This window comes from Salminus brasiliensis, chromosome 7, assembly GCF_030463535.1.
Source record: "Salminus brasiliensis chromosome 7, fSalBra1.hap2, whole genome shotgun sequence".
Taxonomy (NCBI): domain Eukaryota; kingdom Metazoa; phylum Chordata; class Actinopteri; order Characiformes; family Bryconidae; genus Salminus; species Salminus brasiliensis.
Window position 1 is genome coordinate 29,524,023 of NC_132884.1, and position 17,575 is coordinate 29,541,597.

The 17,575-nt window shown below is 41.3% G+C and overlaps 1 protein-coding gene across 2 annotated transcripts; it reads left to right on the forward strand.

Annotated features, from left to right (window-relative positions):
- The first annotated feature begins 876 nt into the window (after positions 1 to 876).
- Positions 877 to 17,195, forward strand: frs3 (fibroblast growth factor receptor substrate 3). 2 transcript variants are annotated; one of them, XM_072684505.1, is made up of 8 exons: positions 877 to 1,293; positions 5,509 to 5,633; positions 5,750 to 5,838; positions 7,446 to 7,632; positions 8,214 to 8,375; positions 8,788 to 8,909; positions 9,505 to 10,413; positions 11,696 to 17,195. In XM_072684505.1, exons 3-8 carry the CDS (start codon positions 5,773 to 5,775, stop codon positions 12,128 to 12,130), a joined length of 1,881 nt encoding a protein of 626 aa, XP_072540606.1. In that variant the 5' UTR covers positions 877 to 1,293; positions 5,509 to 5,633; positions 5,750 to 5,772; the 3' UTR covers positions 12,131 to 17,195. The 2 variants fall into 2 exon arrangements, with proteins under 2 accessions (XP_072540606.1, XP_072540607.1); XM_072684506.1 differs by lacking the exon at positions 877 to 1,293 and adding an exon at positions 2,777 to 2,809.
- The last annotated feature ends 380 nt before the right edge of the window (positions 17,196 to 17,575 follow it).

Here is a 17,575-nt window from a genome sequence, read left to right on the forward strand (position 1 = left end):
ACTGATTAAAATATAAATGGGAGTTCTCCTAACGCTCAACATGACATCTGTTTTAGCAAGAAGAGCAAAAAGAGCCATTAAGCTGGTTATGCTGTGAGCGGAAGACCCCCAAACCTTCCCCACACCATTACACCACCTCCACCAGCTAATTCACACAAGGAAGGTTGTAGTCAATCTGCCTCGAGTTTGGACATGTTATGTTATGTTATGCATTCTGAAATACATTTCTGCTCACCATAATTGTACAGAGTGGGTTTCTGATTTGCCAGAGCCTTTCTGTCAACTTGAACCAGACTGTTCATTCTCCCCTGACCTCTGTTATCAATAAGGTGTTTCCATCTGCAGAACTGCTGTTCACTGGATGTTTTTTTTCTTTATTGCACCACTCTGAGTAAACTCTAGCGACTGTTTTGCATCCTGTACCAACAACCATGCTATGCTGAAAATCACTGAGATCACACTTAGTTACTGGCCTGTATCTACATGATCATATACACTGCAGTGCTGCTGATTGATTAGCTGATCAGGTAATTGCATGATTTGAGAAGGTGCACAGGTCTTTAAAGTGTATTTTGCTACTTTTGTCAGCATTAAAGACAGAACTAAGTTTCATTTTGCTAGTGAACTTTTGTTCATTCATTTGCTTTGCTTTGTACTGTTTCATTCAGAGTGTTTTAGCTGAATAAAAGCAGTTTCCTATGACTACATTTAGTGTTTTAATTGAACTGAAAAATCAGTGATGGGAGTTCCATTAGATCAAGATTTCTATAAAAATGAAGGAAAAGAAGGAAGAAAGAAACACCTGTTTGGACGTACAGCGTGTCGGGTTTGTGTGTTCTCAGTACCAGCAAGGTGGGCCTGCTCTGCACAGACGGAGAGCTGCTGCCAACACGTCATCGCCTGATGCTAAAAAACACGCTCACACCTCATCTGGGTCCTCCAGCGCTTACTACCTTCTTGCCGCCCCAGCAGCCCTCGTTGTCTGCCTGAACTCTCACCCTTTGCTGGTGGGGAAATGTCACAGAGAGGCCCGCGCCGCAGCAAGGGGGCGTCGAGGCGAAAAACAAGCGCCGTTATTGTTTTATTCCCACCCGGTACGAGCAGAGGAACCCTCCCCCAAAAAGCGCGGTCCTGAACCAGCGTCCACCTCCACCATCACTGCTGCCGCCGCCGCCGCCGCCGCCGCCACCGTGAGCTCCGAGATCAACCGGCCGCTCTGCCCTGCTCCGGCCGCCGCGCTCCATCTCCATCTCCGCTCCGTCTCGTCCCGGATTCTCAGGCGCTGCCAACCATGTGAGTAGCAGAGCGGCGGAGGTGGCGGCGGCGGCGGCGGCGGCGAAGGGGCTCGCGGGGGTTTCCGCAGCGCTCGCGTGCGGGTTTGCAGCGGAGCTCCGCGAGCGTCCGTAGCGCTGCGGAAACCCCCGCGAGCCACCATTCGCTTTCCCCTCTGTACCTAGCATCCAGCTGCAGCAGAGGGGCTACGTTAGCTGCTCGCTTCAGGCTTCCTCCGTAAAGCAGCCAAGTTGCTTCATGGTTGCTGCCAAAAACCGTGTGTGTGTGTGTTTTTTTCAGTCTCGTGAACTAAATCTGGTTTGCATCTATTTCTAGAGGATAGAGTGGTGTTTCTGAAGCCATGTTGTCTCTCGCTCTCTTTTCTTTTTCTAATTCCTGTCAGTGTAGCCTACACAAACCGTGCACGTTTGCTGTTCCTTCTCTCTTTTGCCATGTTTTTTTTTATTTAGAACCGTGTGCCAGACCGGGCGGCAAGGCGCGAGACTGCTAATTAATAGCTCGTTTTATTGCGTAACCTTGAGCTCGCTGCTCGGCTTTTTTATGCTACTTGCACGTTGCATTTGGCTCTTATTTGAAAGCCGCGAGGACCTGCTGCTGCTGCTGCTGCTGCTGCTGTTGCTGCTGCATGTGGCGGCGAGCGAGCGACTGACTGACTGACTGGCCGTGCATGCGAGCAGAGCAGAGATGTAGTGCAGCATGCACGCACACGGCTTTTTTCAGGCAGAGCTAAAAAGCAGAAAGCCCACGCAGCCTTCTTCTGGTTTTGGAGATGAACGAACGTGGGTGCCACGAGATCACCCACTGGGCTTACCCTAGCATCACTGCACTGCACGCTAGGATGTGTATTTTTAAACCGAGGAGATCCTTCCTCGCTGCTCTGGGCCAAAACACTGCGCTGTGACTGAATAGCACATGAATGAAAGTATGAAGGCGTGATTGCGGTCGCAGTGCCGCACGGTTAAAGACCGCTGCCTGCGTTACTATCAGCCGGGTTGTGCACGTTTACATGAGCGTACACCTTTAGACCGTGTCAGTGTGCTGCACTAGCAGACAGGCCTGCTCAGGGGCTTTAGGCAGGGACTGAGGCGTACTCGTCAGAGGTGGGTTGTAACTAGTTACAGTAAGTTAGTTGCATATGTTCAAGTACACGGAGAGCTGGATTTCAACTAGCTAATACTTCTACTACTACTACTAAGTACATGAGGGAAAACATTCCCATTTACTCAAATTCACGTTTTAGCTATTAGCATTTAGTTACTTTTTTGTGTTTAATTGCATTGTGTTGTGTAGGTGTGACAGAATCTGTACTGGTTTGTGACATGACACACTTCTGAGCTTTAGCATTTTATGGTTTGGTTTTAAATGGTCTTTTCCTAGATGGTCCTAAAGGATATTACAGAGTTGCAGTGGTAATAGGAGCCAGACGTGTTTAAGTGTTTAATGTCTCTAAACATGTGGGGACTAAGCGGGAAACTCAGGGCCTGAGTCCAGCAGTTTGCAGATTTCCCTGCATCAGGTGAGTGGAATCAGGTGTGCTTGTGCAGCACTTAACTGTGCAGGAAACCTGCCCTCCAGGACCAAACGCCAGTTAGGAATGCAGTAATTCCTGAGATGTTGTTTTAAGCTAGTTTTATGAAGAACGCTTTAGCCTGCCTACAGGGTAGAGAGTAGTAACCCAAACACATCCTTTGTTTGTACATTAAATGTCATTATATTTAAAACACAGATTTGTATCTTGCCACTAGAAAATTAGAGAGAAAATGAAATGACTATATTTGCATTTTGGACATTTCTACGCCTGCTTCCTATCACCACCACTGTAATTCTGTACAATAAAATAAAAGTTTAGGGCAGACAGGTTGCTTAGTTTTCTGAATCATTTTTACAGTCTAAGCTACTCAGTACTGAAACTTTTAGGATCCCTGTGTACATCTACACATGGTGTTTTTGTGAATGTATTTTTTAACTCTTGAATTAATATTGCACTATTATTAAGTAATGAGTATAAGGTCCGGCCACTAGACCCACCTCTGGATCTCTTAGGGTTTCAACAGTCTTTGAAGAGGAGGACATAGTTACACACTTAGAAGTTATCACCTTAATGTAGTCTGTTTCAAATAGTGTACCTTTCAGGGTACAAATGCTGTCCGTGTGTGGAACTCTCAAGGATTGCGTCTTCCACTAGGATTGCTTTAGTCAGCAATTGTGCCACATTCCATTGGAATTGTCATACTTTATATACCTGTCACGCTTTGATTTTTTCCCAGTTTCTAATGACTGGAAGAAATGGTTTGCACATGCATGAATGCAGTAAATGTAGTATACTTTTTACACAGACCGTGTTTTCCGAACTGTAACAAACTTTAATTCAGGAAAGGCTTATTAAATAGCTGATTAGCTAGACCAGGTGTTTAGGATATGAGGAGCTCAAAAATGTGCAAGGCAGGGGTTAATCCTGGTTAAAGGTTGGGAAGTATGTTGGGTTGGATATACTGTGCTGTTACTGATTTTCACTAACACTAAATACAATGAAATTTTAAAATCTTGGTTGAGTTTTGGTTCAGTGTCAAAGTAGAGAACCCCTTTCACCCCTCCTTCACTTTTTAACATTAACATTAAAAAGTGGTTTTGCTGGCCATCTGTTCTTACTCCTTTTTTTACCTGTTGTAGTGTTACATCACATATAGTGTTTTACAAGTGAAGTTATATTGGAAGACTTGTTATAACGAAGACAAACTGTAAATCTGTGCAGTTCATGCACAATTTTGGAGCTAGTTTAAGCTGATGTTGAGATCGCAGTTTGAACCCATTTGCATTTCTTTTGCCTGCCGGGTGCGTGAATGTCATGTATTTTATGGCCATAGATATCATAGATATAAGTGTTAATGCGTAATCATGTGACAAATAAGTGACCTTTCCGTTTGACAGTTGATTATACTAATTGTATACTAATAACTGAATCAAACCTACAGCTGACCCCCACACAGTGCTCCTATATTCAGTTACAAAGTTTTGTATTGATAACTCGCAATCAGAGACAGCTGACCTATATTGTAAAAATAAATTTAGCGTGTTTATTAAAAGAAAACTATATATGAGCATACCGCAATTCAGACATTGTTTTGGAAAGTGTAACTGGAACTAAAGTCCAGATATTTATAAATGAATCCTCAATATGTATTTTTTAGAACTGAGGCTGTTGACTTATGTGTGTCACAGCTGTCTCACTTTGTCTACATTCAGAAAATGTAGATATGGAGTTAAAACACCCTGAGAAAACATATTTAAACATGTGGACATGACTGATTTCTAATTGTCTTTTTAAATCCCTTCACAGACACATATGCATCTACATCCTTCTTTGAAGCTCTTTGGATCTCCACTATGGAGATCTCCAAGATGTCTTTGGATCTCTCCATAGTGATACCACTCACTTTGACAATCAAGAACAAACCAACCCAAATGTCTGAGGTCTAGTGTTATTACCTCCATCTCCGATTATTGATAAAATGAAGATCAAATGTCCAAATGTTTAAATATGTTAAAAAAGACAACTTTTTCATCGGGTGTCATACCTTTTTCACATTACTGTACTTGAATACAGTGCCCTTTTTAGATGTTTGGGGTGTTATTTTGGAGAATAGGCTTAGTTACACATAAATCACAAATATATAATTTGTTTCTTGAGTTGCGTTTTTGTTATGTGGTGTCCAGTGAAGTGCTGACATTATTGGTTGTAATTCTGTTAATTTTGCTAAATTGATACAATAACAGACACATATACTGTATATTTACGTTGTATTACAGTATATTACTGTAGATTGTGCAGCTGTCTTTTCACAGTGAAATGCTTTACAGGTTTTACATTTGAAAAATATATCATGAGCTCAGCCGTGTTAAACCTTTAGACACAGAAACTGGTAAGAAGTCAGTGAATGGTGGGTCATAGATGTTCTGGCAGGTGGAATTTGAACTAGGAGCTGAGTGATAGACTACATTGAGAATCCACTAGCCAGAGCTTTAGACTGGGTCCCACTTGAGAGACAGAAACATCATGTAAAGTAATTATACTTCACATCCAGGGGAAGCCTGGGGGAGGCTTGGCTTTCCAGATTGACTTCAGTTTCTCCATCTTAATCACAGTACACAAAGCTATGGATATTATCTGAAAAGAGGGCAGTATACTCAGAGGAATCTCTTTTCTCCGTTTGTCAGGAGCTATGAAGCATTTACACAGTGGGACTTGCTGCTCTTACCAGCACACCCCTCCTCCGCCATGACACCCAGCAGAGGATTCTGGGATTGACGTTAGCATCACTCCCACTGATGGCCTGGACCAGGTAAGGCCTTTTTCTTATTTAGGTCAGAATGTTGTTGTGAATCAGAATCATGTCTGTGATCAGCTAATTTAACTAAACACTTTAATACTTTAATTGTGACTGCTTTTATGTTGAAGGTTTCAGCAAACCTGCTGAAGCTATGGGGAGCTGTTGGAGCTGTCTATACAGAGACGCCATCCAAGACAACCACCCCACCAAATTCAAGGTAAAAACACTAAACAAACATTTTTAGTGTTTAATCGAGATATATCCCAAAAACCCACTACACTACAAATGAATAAGGTAATGACTGTGACTGGATAAATTATACCAGAGGTTACAAATTACAAAGCTGGATTGTCAGCTTGATTACAAATATTAAAACTGTCTCAGTAATCATAAAGTGTGATTTGATCATTCACCAAAATTAGATTTGAAAAAACAAAAACAGAACACCTAAATTAAAATGGAGGGGAATTTGGAAAATCTCCACTGCACACTGCACAGTGATATGATGTATTGTAGCCATGGCAATGCAAACTCCATGGCAGAAGACAGATTTAAAGTTTTACATTTCTGCCAGACTCTGAATTTGTGTGAGATTACATTCCGCCTGGAGCAACTATGGTAACTCTGTTGGTGAAAGTAAAATAACAGTATGGCTTAAAGTGTCTTTATTGTGCAGCAGAACATTCAGTTAATGTTTGCATGTGTTGGTAAAGATTACTCAACAATCTATGCAGAAACCCAGTTTCTCTTCTGTGAAATTGTGAAACTGATCTTTTGTAAGGTAGGCCCTGGAGACTAGATTTTTTAAAGACGTTCAGATTTATGCAACGCATTCTGCTGTCGCACAGCAATGAGCTCACACACATGACAACGTGTCCAAAATCATTTACTACCATGTCAAATTCTGTTTCCTATTATAGTGCCCTATATAGTGATCTAGATTTTCACATTTAGGGGATAGTGAATAGGGCACAGTTTCAGACACAGCCTTTGCTTTATGAGGGGCAGGACTGTGGTAAGGAGCTGCTACCTAATTCTCATTGGTTCAGTGGATCACTTGATGTCAGTGTCTTCTAATAAAGTCTAGCCCAACTTAGCTCCAACAGAAAACACAAAAGAGCAAAAAAATGTCTCAATGCAAAACAAGCAACCAATAACGGTCCTCATTCACCAATATTTTCCTAAGAACAAAAAGTGTATGCAGATTCATGATGTTTTTAAACCGCAGATTTATCCCAAATAATATTTTGTGAACGTCATGAGTCTTTGGCCGTGAAGTTATTTTTTTAGAGACAGGTGGTACAGAGTTAAGCAGATTAAATAAGTTGGCAGCCCCTTTAAGATTTCCACAAAAAACTGCATCTCTTTCTCATTAATATTATTACTGACATTAATTTGGAGCAGTGTGTGTAGTGTTTTAAACTCTCACTCTTATTACCGGTGCTCATATTACTAGTTATTATCAAAGTCAGCTTTATTATCAAAACTGCAATATGTACAGAACATAAACAGGATTGAAAGTCCGTTACTCTCAGACCCCTGGTGCAACAATAAACATCAAACATTTAAATAAACATCAAATAACATCATTTAACACTATTATTCATGAGTATAGTTCAGAAATAATAATCCTAATATAAGTACATTTGTAGCATATGACTGATCACTACGACTGGTCAAAAACTTGTTGACATGTTTCTCTGTACTTCTGTATGGGAGAAGCCAGTGGGCAGCTGCTGAAGATGAAGCACACATTGGTGTATTCGTTTAAGGTTAAGAACTGAGTAGTATGCCCAGAGAGTACATAACCTGTCATTATTGCAGGTGACAAATGTTGATGATGAAGGGAATGAACTGGGATCGGGGACGATGGAGCTCACCCAAACAGAGCTCATTCTGCACACACGAAAGCGGGACGCCATCCGGTGGCCGTACCTATGCCTGCGGCGCTACGGATACGATTCCAACCTCTTCTCTTTCGAGAGTGGCCGGCGGTGCCAGACAGGGCAGGGTGAGTTCAGTGTAGAGCTGGGCAATATGACGTTATTTTATTGTATTGTGATAAATTGTGTTATCGAAATGAAATCTTCATGAAAAAGTGCAACTGCCAGAGAATCAGTGTAAGAATTGAATTGGTTATAAGAGTAAGTAATACACCATTAATAATTTGAATGTTCCAGCCTTAACTGGGTGTCAGTGAGACTAGGTGAATCATTACAGTGTAAGTTTCCTTATCTTGGACTGATCAGGTTGTTGAACAATTGATGCTTTCCACATTTCTGTAATCAGATCACATCTAGACATTTTGGGCTCAAATTGATTGTGGAAATCTGATCATTTGTTCGTTGATTTCCTGTACTCTTCATGGTAAATGCATGTAGACCTTTCTTGATCATGCTAATTAATTTCTCTGTGCTCACATGAAGCAGCAGTAAGTTCTAGCTCTGACTTTACACATGATGAGAGAAAAGACTGCTACACAATTGGACTGTAGAATGTGTTGCTGTACTGCCCCTTAGTGGCAGGATAAATGATGAACCATGTGAAGAGTGGATGTGGAAATGGAGCATGTATTTGTCTGTGCTTCTGCAGGGATCTTTGCGTTTAAGTGCTCTCGTGCGGAGGAAATCTTTAACTTGCTGCAGGAGCTGATGCAATGCAACAGCATTAATGTGGTGGAAGAGCCCATGATCATGACCCGACCTGGCCATGCACCAGAAATGGACTTGCCTCGAACCCCACAAACACCCAACAGTATGACACATTTACATATTCACAGTTAGTTCAGCAGGACCAAGGATGAAAAAATGTACTTTGTTATTGTACTTAATTAATACAGTCTTATGAAAAACTACATTTTTCCAACCTCAATCACATTACCTAGAGAAAAAATCCTCTTCAATTTATTTAGATGTTAAAAGCACATTGAAAGCACCCATTACAATTCACAGAAAACATGTTTTGTCTTATATAGAATAAGACAAAACATGTTTTCTGTGAATTGTAATGGGTGCTTTCAATGTGCTTTTAACATCTAAAAAAGTATTTCACCTGCTGTTTGTGTTAGTAAGTTTTGTATACTATTAGTAATCAGTCTTAACACAGGAAGTCTCATACCACAGCCATAAAATAGGTTAATTTACAGTTTGTTTCTGTGTCACTGTAGCTCCTGGGTTCCCAGTGCAGGCTTTTCCTAACGGATACCCTGGGTACCCTGTCAGTGCTGACTCATCCCAGCCCACTCTTACCGACGACCACAGACACAGCCTCATGGGAATGGATGACCAGGTGAGACAGATTCATACTGTACACAGTGCATTCACAAACACAAACTAAAGGGTTCGACATCACATGAAGAACGTATGCCCACTTCATTTTAAAATTAGAATAACAGTTAATAATTACATTGCTGAACTGCCTATTGTGTTTTACACTGTTTAAACTGAAGTAGAGAGTCTGTGGCAGTTTCCAGAGAGTCATCTGGGAGCCAACTGTAGAACTCATTAGCATCTGCTGAATGTATGTGTTCATTATTAGGTATTATTCTAATTCTTGTTTTTTCATTGCCAGTTACTATTTTACTATCACACATTGGTGCCTTTTAAATTGTTACATTTACCAAGTTACCATGTGGTGACGTACAAAGCAGAAAAGTAATAACTGGCTTCTTTCTTGCCTGCTCCTCACTAAGCCCCGCCTCTGCAAGCTTGTTACCTACCCACTAAGGTGTATTTTTAAAATGTGTTGCAAGAGTGACAGACCCACCCGGTACTGAGCGTGGATCTACTCTTTACATAAAGAAATACAGCAATAGAAACATATGTCACTCATACATACATACACATGCATGCTAACCCTATACTCACTTCTCTTGTGTCTGCAGACACATACCTACGTAAACACCGTAAGTATGGAGAGTGACCTGTCCAGCCGCCACTGTGTTCATTCCCTGCCGGAGGTGCGGCCCACCCCCTTTCCTGAGGCCTCATCAGCCTCTGCTGGCCGTGGAGGCCCAGTACCCGGCCAGCCAGGCATGCACTGCTGCCCAATGGACGACTCTCACAAGGACCCTCAGGTGTTCCTGCAGCCTGGAGCTCAGGAGGTAAAGTTCATGCTGGGTCCCACACCAGCGCAGCGCCATCTGCTGGAGAGAGACAGAGATCGGCATTCTGTTCATCCGCTCCGAGCACCTGATGGCAGCTCCGAGACTGAGGGGGAGGAGGCTCCGCCCATGCACCTGTGTAACCCACACTCCTATCACCATTACCACCATCACCTTCACCGGCATCCCAGCATGGAGCCCAGCCAGCTAACGTACGAGAACATTAACGGACTACGAGGGGGACGCAGGCAGCGTCTCAGCCCCAGCAGCGTGTCCCAATCACAGTCCGTTGGCTCCAGTAGCAGCAGCAGCACCACAGGTGAAACACACCCACACTCACACCCACACTCACTCCCGCTCACGCACACACACACCTCCATGCTGCCTCCTCAGGGCTACGGCTGTGAGAGGGGCATGGGAATTGGAGGTCACCGCCGCACCGCTCTGCTCAACTATGAGAATCTTCCATCTCTTCCGCCTGTGTGGGAATATCGTGCTCTTCAGCGCGAGGAAGAGGAGGAGCAGGATGAAGACGAGGAAGATGATGAGTACGAGGAGGAAGAAGAGGAGGACTTTGATGAATATGAATATTCAGAGGGACCTGGGACCCCAAATGGATATCATCAGGATGGCAGTGGTAGTGGTGGGATCCATCGTGATGCTCTGCAGAATTATGTCAACACCGAACAGGTGGGGCATTGCATTCCATTCCATTATTTGTTTTATTGTTACTACTAATATTGAATTTATTTTTTAGTATTCTCCCAATCACTTGTAATGCTCCCAACACTGGTAGGCTGAGGACTAACACATGCCGCCTCTGATACATGCGCTCTTCCACCAATGCAATGTCACTGAGCAACCAGTGTGCTTAAAAGAAAGTGCCAGGTACACAGCTCTGATACATCAGCTAGCAGACACCTGTGCCAGCCGGCATCACACTGAAGTGATGTGGGCAGTGAGAGAGCAATCGACCCACTTGGAAAGAGCAAGGCCAATTGTGCTCTTAAGGCTCCAGTTGCTGATGGCAGGCAGCATGACCTGAAATTTGAACCAGCAATCCTTTGAAAATTTTTACCAAAACTGTTATTGATTTCTAAGGAGCTAAAAAAATCTATATTCCCTAATGGGAATATGAACCAGTACACAGTACTAGAGTACACGATTTGTATCATAACATTTAGACACACTGCCAAATTGCACTAGTAGTAATTTTAAAAACTCTTAGCACAACAATCAAATATTGTTACAATGCCCGTCTTCATACATTGTCCTGCAAAAGTCTTACAACCAGAGAAAGTTATATTTAAACTAATAGAAAAAAAAACCTATTTCCAAAATCATTTGTGAGGAAGCCCTGTATTAATTGTAGTTATCATTCAGTACCTGGTTGATTATTCATTAGAGCCTAATTAAGCTAAGTCAGGTGGGCGTGGTGACGAACAAAGCACTTAACCCCCGAATGCTTTTTACCTACCCATTATCATGTATTTTTGTAAATGTGTTGAGAGCAGGGGAACCACTGATACTGAGCTTACAGGCATAAACACACTTTTTTTTGTCCAGTATTGAGTGGTCCAGCTGAATAAGGCGCTGTCACTATAACCAGAGGGTCGCTAGTTCAAATCCCTGTCATGCTGTAGGCCATCAGCGGCCTTGCTCTCTCTTCAGGGTAGGCAGATGGCGCATTTTCCACACATCACTTCAGTGCAATGCTCAGAGCCGGGTGCGCTGGTTACCCGATGAGGTTGCATCGCGGCAGTTCGGAAATGTGGCTGCTATGGCAAAGATCAGTTCAAAAAGAATACTATAACAGAGGGAGCTGAATTTATGCTTTAATAATAATAATAATACTGATGAATAATAATACCAATAATTGTCTGACAAATTGCATCATTGAGAAATTCTGAACTCTAAATAATTTGTGCAGTTCTAATAACTTGTCCAATAACATGTTGTTTCCCCTACACAGATACAGCCTCCACGTCTCCGTCATGCATGCCCTCCCCATCCTCACCCTCCTGAGAGGGGTGGCAGAGTGTTCAGTTTTGATTTCCGACGCCAGCGGGCAGGCCGGGGCGCAATGGGAGGCTCTGCCTGCGAGCAGTACAGCCGCCACCCTCCCCCTCCCCCCTCCAGGCAGCTCAACTACATCCAGGTGGACCTGGAGGCGGGGAGCTCAAGTTGTCCAGGACATGGAGGGGGCGGGGCTCAGGTGCCACAGAGACCACCGCCCATGAAGCGTGGAATGGCTGCTGCCGCGGCTCCACCCTCGCGACGTGGGGAGTGCTACGCTGTGATCGACCTGCAGAAGACTGCAGCCATGTCCAACCTTCAGAAAGCTCTGCCACGTGATGATGGCACCTCACGGAAAACTCGCCACAACAGCACCGACCTGCCTCTGTGAAGGGAAACAGAAGGGGTAAAGAGTGAAAGAGAGAGTTATGTATAAAAAGCGGGTAAAGGTGAAAGGATGAAGCTCTGGGGGTGTTATTGTTATTCTCTCATTTATGTTGGAGTCTCTGTCACCACTCCCATATCTTTAGTACGTCTATACCAGCTGGTTATTGTCAATACAGTCAGACGAGTGTGTGTATATCGAGCTAAGGGTTTTCGAGTTCATGCAATTTTTAAAGGTGGTTTATGGTAGATTTTGGTACTAATGGATGGTTAGGTCCCTAATCTGTTTTGGTGATCTTGGCGTGACAGATAGTAGATAATATCATGAATGTATCTGCTATGCTGCTCCACTTAAGGGCAGAGTTGCAAAGGGATACTACTAGGAAGAATCAAGAATTTTAAGATTACGAATAGCAAAACAAATTATGGACCTAACTATAGCTTATATGAAATGATCAGTTTATGCCACATGGTAAGCTGTATAATCCCAGTGTTGCCCTCTAAAATCACAAGTAGTAAACTAGTAGTTAAGAGACAGAAGAAAGCGATGCAGTGAAATGTAGCATATTTCATTACAGTGTCAAGCTTACTATGAAAACCATATTATTACAACCTCTGGAAACAATTAAAACCAAAAACCTCACAGCCTCACAAAAACACAAGTTATTTCCTCCCAGATTTCTCAGTAGTTTAAAATAGGTAAAATAGTTGCATTCCACTATGAAATATTAATTGTAATAATTGCAAATTAGATGATGCTTATTGGTACGACGTATAGAATGTTACACAGTAACATGCAACGAATGTTCAAGATATTAAAGGGACAAGCTGGAGATATACAATTCAGTTTATTACCAGTGTGTGATTAATCAACACTGGAATCCAGTTCCTGACTAAATACATCCCATCTTTCCAGTATTTCAGAATCGGTATCGTGCCACCTATTGAGAGGACATCGAGTAACAAGAATTGGGAGATCTATCTCCTGAGCAGAGTAGAATTTACAAAGTAAACAAGATCACTTGGTTACTATTTAAAGTTTTCTTTAAAAGTTAAGTTTAATATAAGTCACATTTACTACAGCTACTGTGTGTGGAGAGTACTTAAAGGCTGGTTTAAGACACACAGAATATCCTATCCTCAGGAAATCACGCACTGTCCACCTCAAATTGTAACATTTCGAAACCGAGGCTTATATTTGTAAAGTTTGGAATAAAAGCCTTTAAAAATTGCATCTAGATTAGGTCACAAACTGGTCTGCAAGTGGTTAGCTGTATTTTTTCAGCTAGAGCGTGTCAAGATGAGCTCTTATTAGAGTGCTATGTGTCTAAGCTCGTTTTTAAACAGCACTGAAGCACGACTGATGATGAAAGTGTACACTTTCATTTAGAAAAGAGCTTTCAGCAAGTTCTTTGTCGTTACTGTGCAGATTAGGCAAGACAAGTGTGAAAAACACACTCAGCACTCCTAAAAATAAAGATGCTGCAAAGTGGTCCTTTAAGCGATACCATAGAATAACAACTTTTGGGTCCCGAAGGAACCATTTTTGTAAAAGAGATAAGTGTAATGTTAAGGTTCTTTATCAATTCCATGAACCATTTGTAAACCATTTGTAGCACCTTTATTTTTAGGAGTGCAAGATTTATCTGACTGCTGTTCCCACACCCCCAACGTATTCACGTATATGTGAGGGATTCATGTTTTAGGTATTAGGTGCAAATCCAAGAGTGTGTACTTATGTAAATCTATGTTTTTTTTGAAAAACTGTGCAAAGCATCATATACATACATATGCAGAGGGAAGGACATTCATTATTTTTTATATCTGAAGAAAAAATGTCATTCCATGAGCCTTAAGTGGCAAATCATATTTATTTGTTTAATTTATGGTTATTTATATATTTATTGATTTGTTTATTTTTGGTATTTAACTCTTATTAACAAGAGTAGATAACATATTTATTAATTAGACAAAATGTCTTAAATAGATACTACAGGCGATGAGGGACACTATAGAATCCAGCTTGTCGTTCTTACAGTGTTGTTAAAACTGCAATTCCATGCTAAACAATGACTATATTATTATGCTAAAATATGATAGTGACATGTTGTGCCAAACAGCTGAATATATAACTGAATTATGTGCCATTGGTGAATGTGGACTCTGAGGGCTAACTATCAACTGAAAATAAAATGCAGCTGTACTCTATAAGGATGATAAGCTATCCAGGGCTAAAACCTTGATGAGTTAGTCATGTTTACCAATTCCTACTGAAACCCTGTTTATACATCCCAGTGAAGGATATATTTTCTGTTATATTGCATGTCTGTTGATTAGTCCTGGATGTTTTGGCGTCGGTCACAGAACTCCAGTCCAGTTTCATGTTTGTCTGTTCCACCTATAGTAGCAGGTAGCATACTGTATGTGTCGCCTTGCAGATATATTTGCACTATACTGTGAAAAAGACCAATGTGGATGATAACTAGACTTCTGTGATTGACAGATTTTCAGGTAAATGGTGGAAAAAGCTCCAATGTGGGATATATTGTTAATGAATTACAAAGATCAAGTCTTGTGCAAAAGGAAAAGGGATTTTTAAGAGGGAATCCTGGTTGGGGAGCTAGGGTTAATCTATGTTAGAAAACCTGACCCTAAAAATGTTTATTTGCGTTAAATCAGTCATTGGATTCCGCTGTATATAGCCGAGCCAGGAATTTCCACCAATTTTTCAAAATTTCATCAGTATGTAAATACACTACAATTCTCATGTAGAGAATCAGTGAGTATGTGTTCTGTACCTCACAGAACTCAATCCTAACCTCTCTTATTTTAACATTTTAAACTTTATGGTTATACATACGTTCCCGGCAGTGCACTTACCACTCACCTCTAGGAGTGCTAGGGCAGAAATTTGTGTGTGAAATTTTGGGAAATAGGTGGGAAACAGTGATCTAGTTCCTTTTTATTCATCTGGGCAGGGATGTAGACCTGGCTTTTCACACTGGAACTGGCAGCTATACTGTACTGAGTGTGAGGTCTTTGCCAAATAAACATCAGACTTGTTTTTGCATATATTTAATAGTATTTGGTTGTGGACCTGTCAAAAAAGCCTGCTATTAGACCACCACAAGCAGGGTTTGCTTATTAAGTCTCTTTAGATTTTGTTAGAAATTTGAAGTCCTATATTTTCATAACCTACCACATAAGAAATGCCAAATGAGAAAGAAATATGTATGCAAAAAGAGTTTTTAATAAATGACTATAATCCTGAATAATGGATACAAACTTAAAACATAACCTCTCTGTATAATAAGGGTGTTGCTCACTACAGTATAGCTGTTAAAGAGAGTTAAGCCAAACAAAATCAACACGTAACACTCACACAAGTACATTACAATGCACGTAATGTACCCTAAGAATGCGATGATAAACTATTTGGACACTTTTCAACATTTTTGAGAGAATCAATCTAGTTTTAACATCTATATTTTTGGTATTATGGTGTGAAAAAAAACATTTTTGCAATAACAGATATTGGAGTCATATACAAGTTTGTCTAAGTCGTGAGAGAGAGAGGATGATTTGTGGCCAGATCCACAGATTTCGCCACCTTTCAAAGAGGTCTTGATCAGCACTAAGTTTGCTGTCTTTCTCAGGCCTTGTCTTGATATATGTGTGCTGTAGGTTCCTAAACCAGGCTCGGGGGATGTGGGAGGGGGGATGGGAGGTTGTACTTGTACTTAACTGTGAGATATGTGGGATCATAGATAACCTGATTGTGCCATAGGTGATTCTTTTTGCCAAACAATCTTTGAAAAGAAATGTATTGTTATTAACTTGTGGGCAAATTAAGGTACAGTAGCACATATCTTAGAATCCTGTGTTTATGTTCATTGTGGGAGGCCTCTTTGGATTGGGAATCTTTTTTTTTTTCTTCAGGGTTTTTCCATGGTTATCATGAACTCCATTCCATTATCAGGGTAAATCCTAAGTAGCTTTTCGCTGTGAATCTCATTCATCCTGGGTTACACTTTAGACCCAGACTAGTTGCACTGAAAATGTAATTAGGACAGCAGTGATCCTAAATTATTGTAAATCCCACTGTAAAATAATGAGTCTTCAGAATTTACAAAGTGTTCAGCGTTCACTTAGCATTTACAAGTATTTAGTGACTTAACCTCAATCCTCGTTTAGACTTACCTTGTTGACTTGTTTGATGTTTTCATCAAAACAACTATGTACCTCTCCCTTGATGCAATGTCATACTTGGGATTTGCATTCATCAAGTTCTATTTTCATCCAAACCTGAGATGAATTTTCAACCGAAGAGGGTCTGGAAGGAAACCTAACTGAAAACTGAATGACTTATTGGCAGTTGGGCTTCATATATTGTCTTAATAAGGCTTAGGCAGAGCTTAATGACTGTGATGTACTGTACATTAATGTGAATGTGTGCCAAACGTGTCTGAGTAAGAGAGAGAACGAGAGCGGCTCACGCACGGACTCTTGGTTAGAGCCTGCTGTTCCTGAAGCTCTATGAACAGTCTTACTCTCTGTATGAATGTAACACACAGAGATGGACTCGTAAAGCGCCCGCTTCGGGCGATATACACTTGATGTTTCTATCCTTGCTGATGAAAAAAAAAGTGTTACTGTTTTGTCTTGGAATTTCAGAATTTTTTCCAGTTGCTTTCTTTGTATACAGTATTTACATTTTCTTGTAAGTATGTATTTCTGTGTGTGTACATAACATGTATATGAGTATGCGGTGGCAGTCCGCTTCTCTTGTGTTCGTTTACGCAACACACTACTTTCGCCACAGCCGTTGAATCATAGGAAAAACAGTCAGTGCATCCAGAGTCATTTCATTATATGGACAATGCATCATCGTCTCTGTGCAAAGAGATGAAAACTTCAGTAGTCTGTTGTAGTTGCAGTCCTAACCCTTCCCTCCTCCTTACAATGCAAAACAGGCATGCCCCATATTGAATGTTATTTTCAGTCATATAAACCTTTGAAGAGGAAGGCTTGTACAATAACAATGAATGTGACTAAATGTAATGTCAATATTAAAACTGGAACTGTAAAGAAATGTTGTACATTTGTGTCATTTAAAAAAAAAAGGGATACTGGAAAGGATGTGTTTAATTGTGACTATCAGTAGCATCCTGACATTATCCATAACCCTGCAAACACTGAGAGAGTGAGCAGTTCATGATAATGATGATGATAAGAATGAGGAGAAAACACTTAATCACTATTTGTGTTGCACACATAGAAGTTTGACCTCAGCCATGAACCCATCCATGCAGTGAACACACACACTAGGGAGACAGCAAGCACACAGGCCCAGAGCGATGGGCAGCCCTAGCAGTCGCATCCGGGATCAAACCGACAACCTTCTGGTCGTAAGGCTGCTTCTCGAACCTTCAGGCTATGGCTGCTCCTGTAT

Bases quoted from the DNA above. Each gene is read 5' to 3' on its own strand.
- frs3 (XM_072684505.1), top strand. From the start codon at position 5,773: ATGGGGAGCTGTTGGAGCTGTCTATACAGAGACGCCATCCAAGACAAC. The intron at 7,633-8,213 runs GTGAGTTCAGTG...GTGCTTCTGCAG, and splicing joins GCGGTGCCAGACAGGGCAGG to GGATCTTTGCGTTTAAGTGC. The intron at 10,414-11,695 runs GTGGGGCATTGC...TCCCCTACACAG, and splicing joins ATTATGTCAACACCGAACAG to ATACAGCCTCCACGTCTCCG.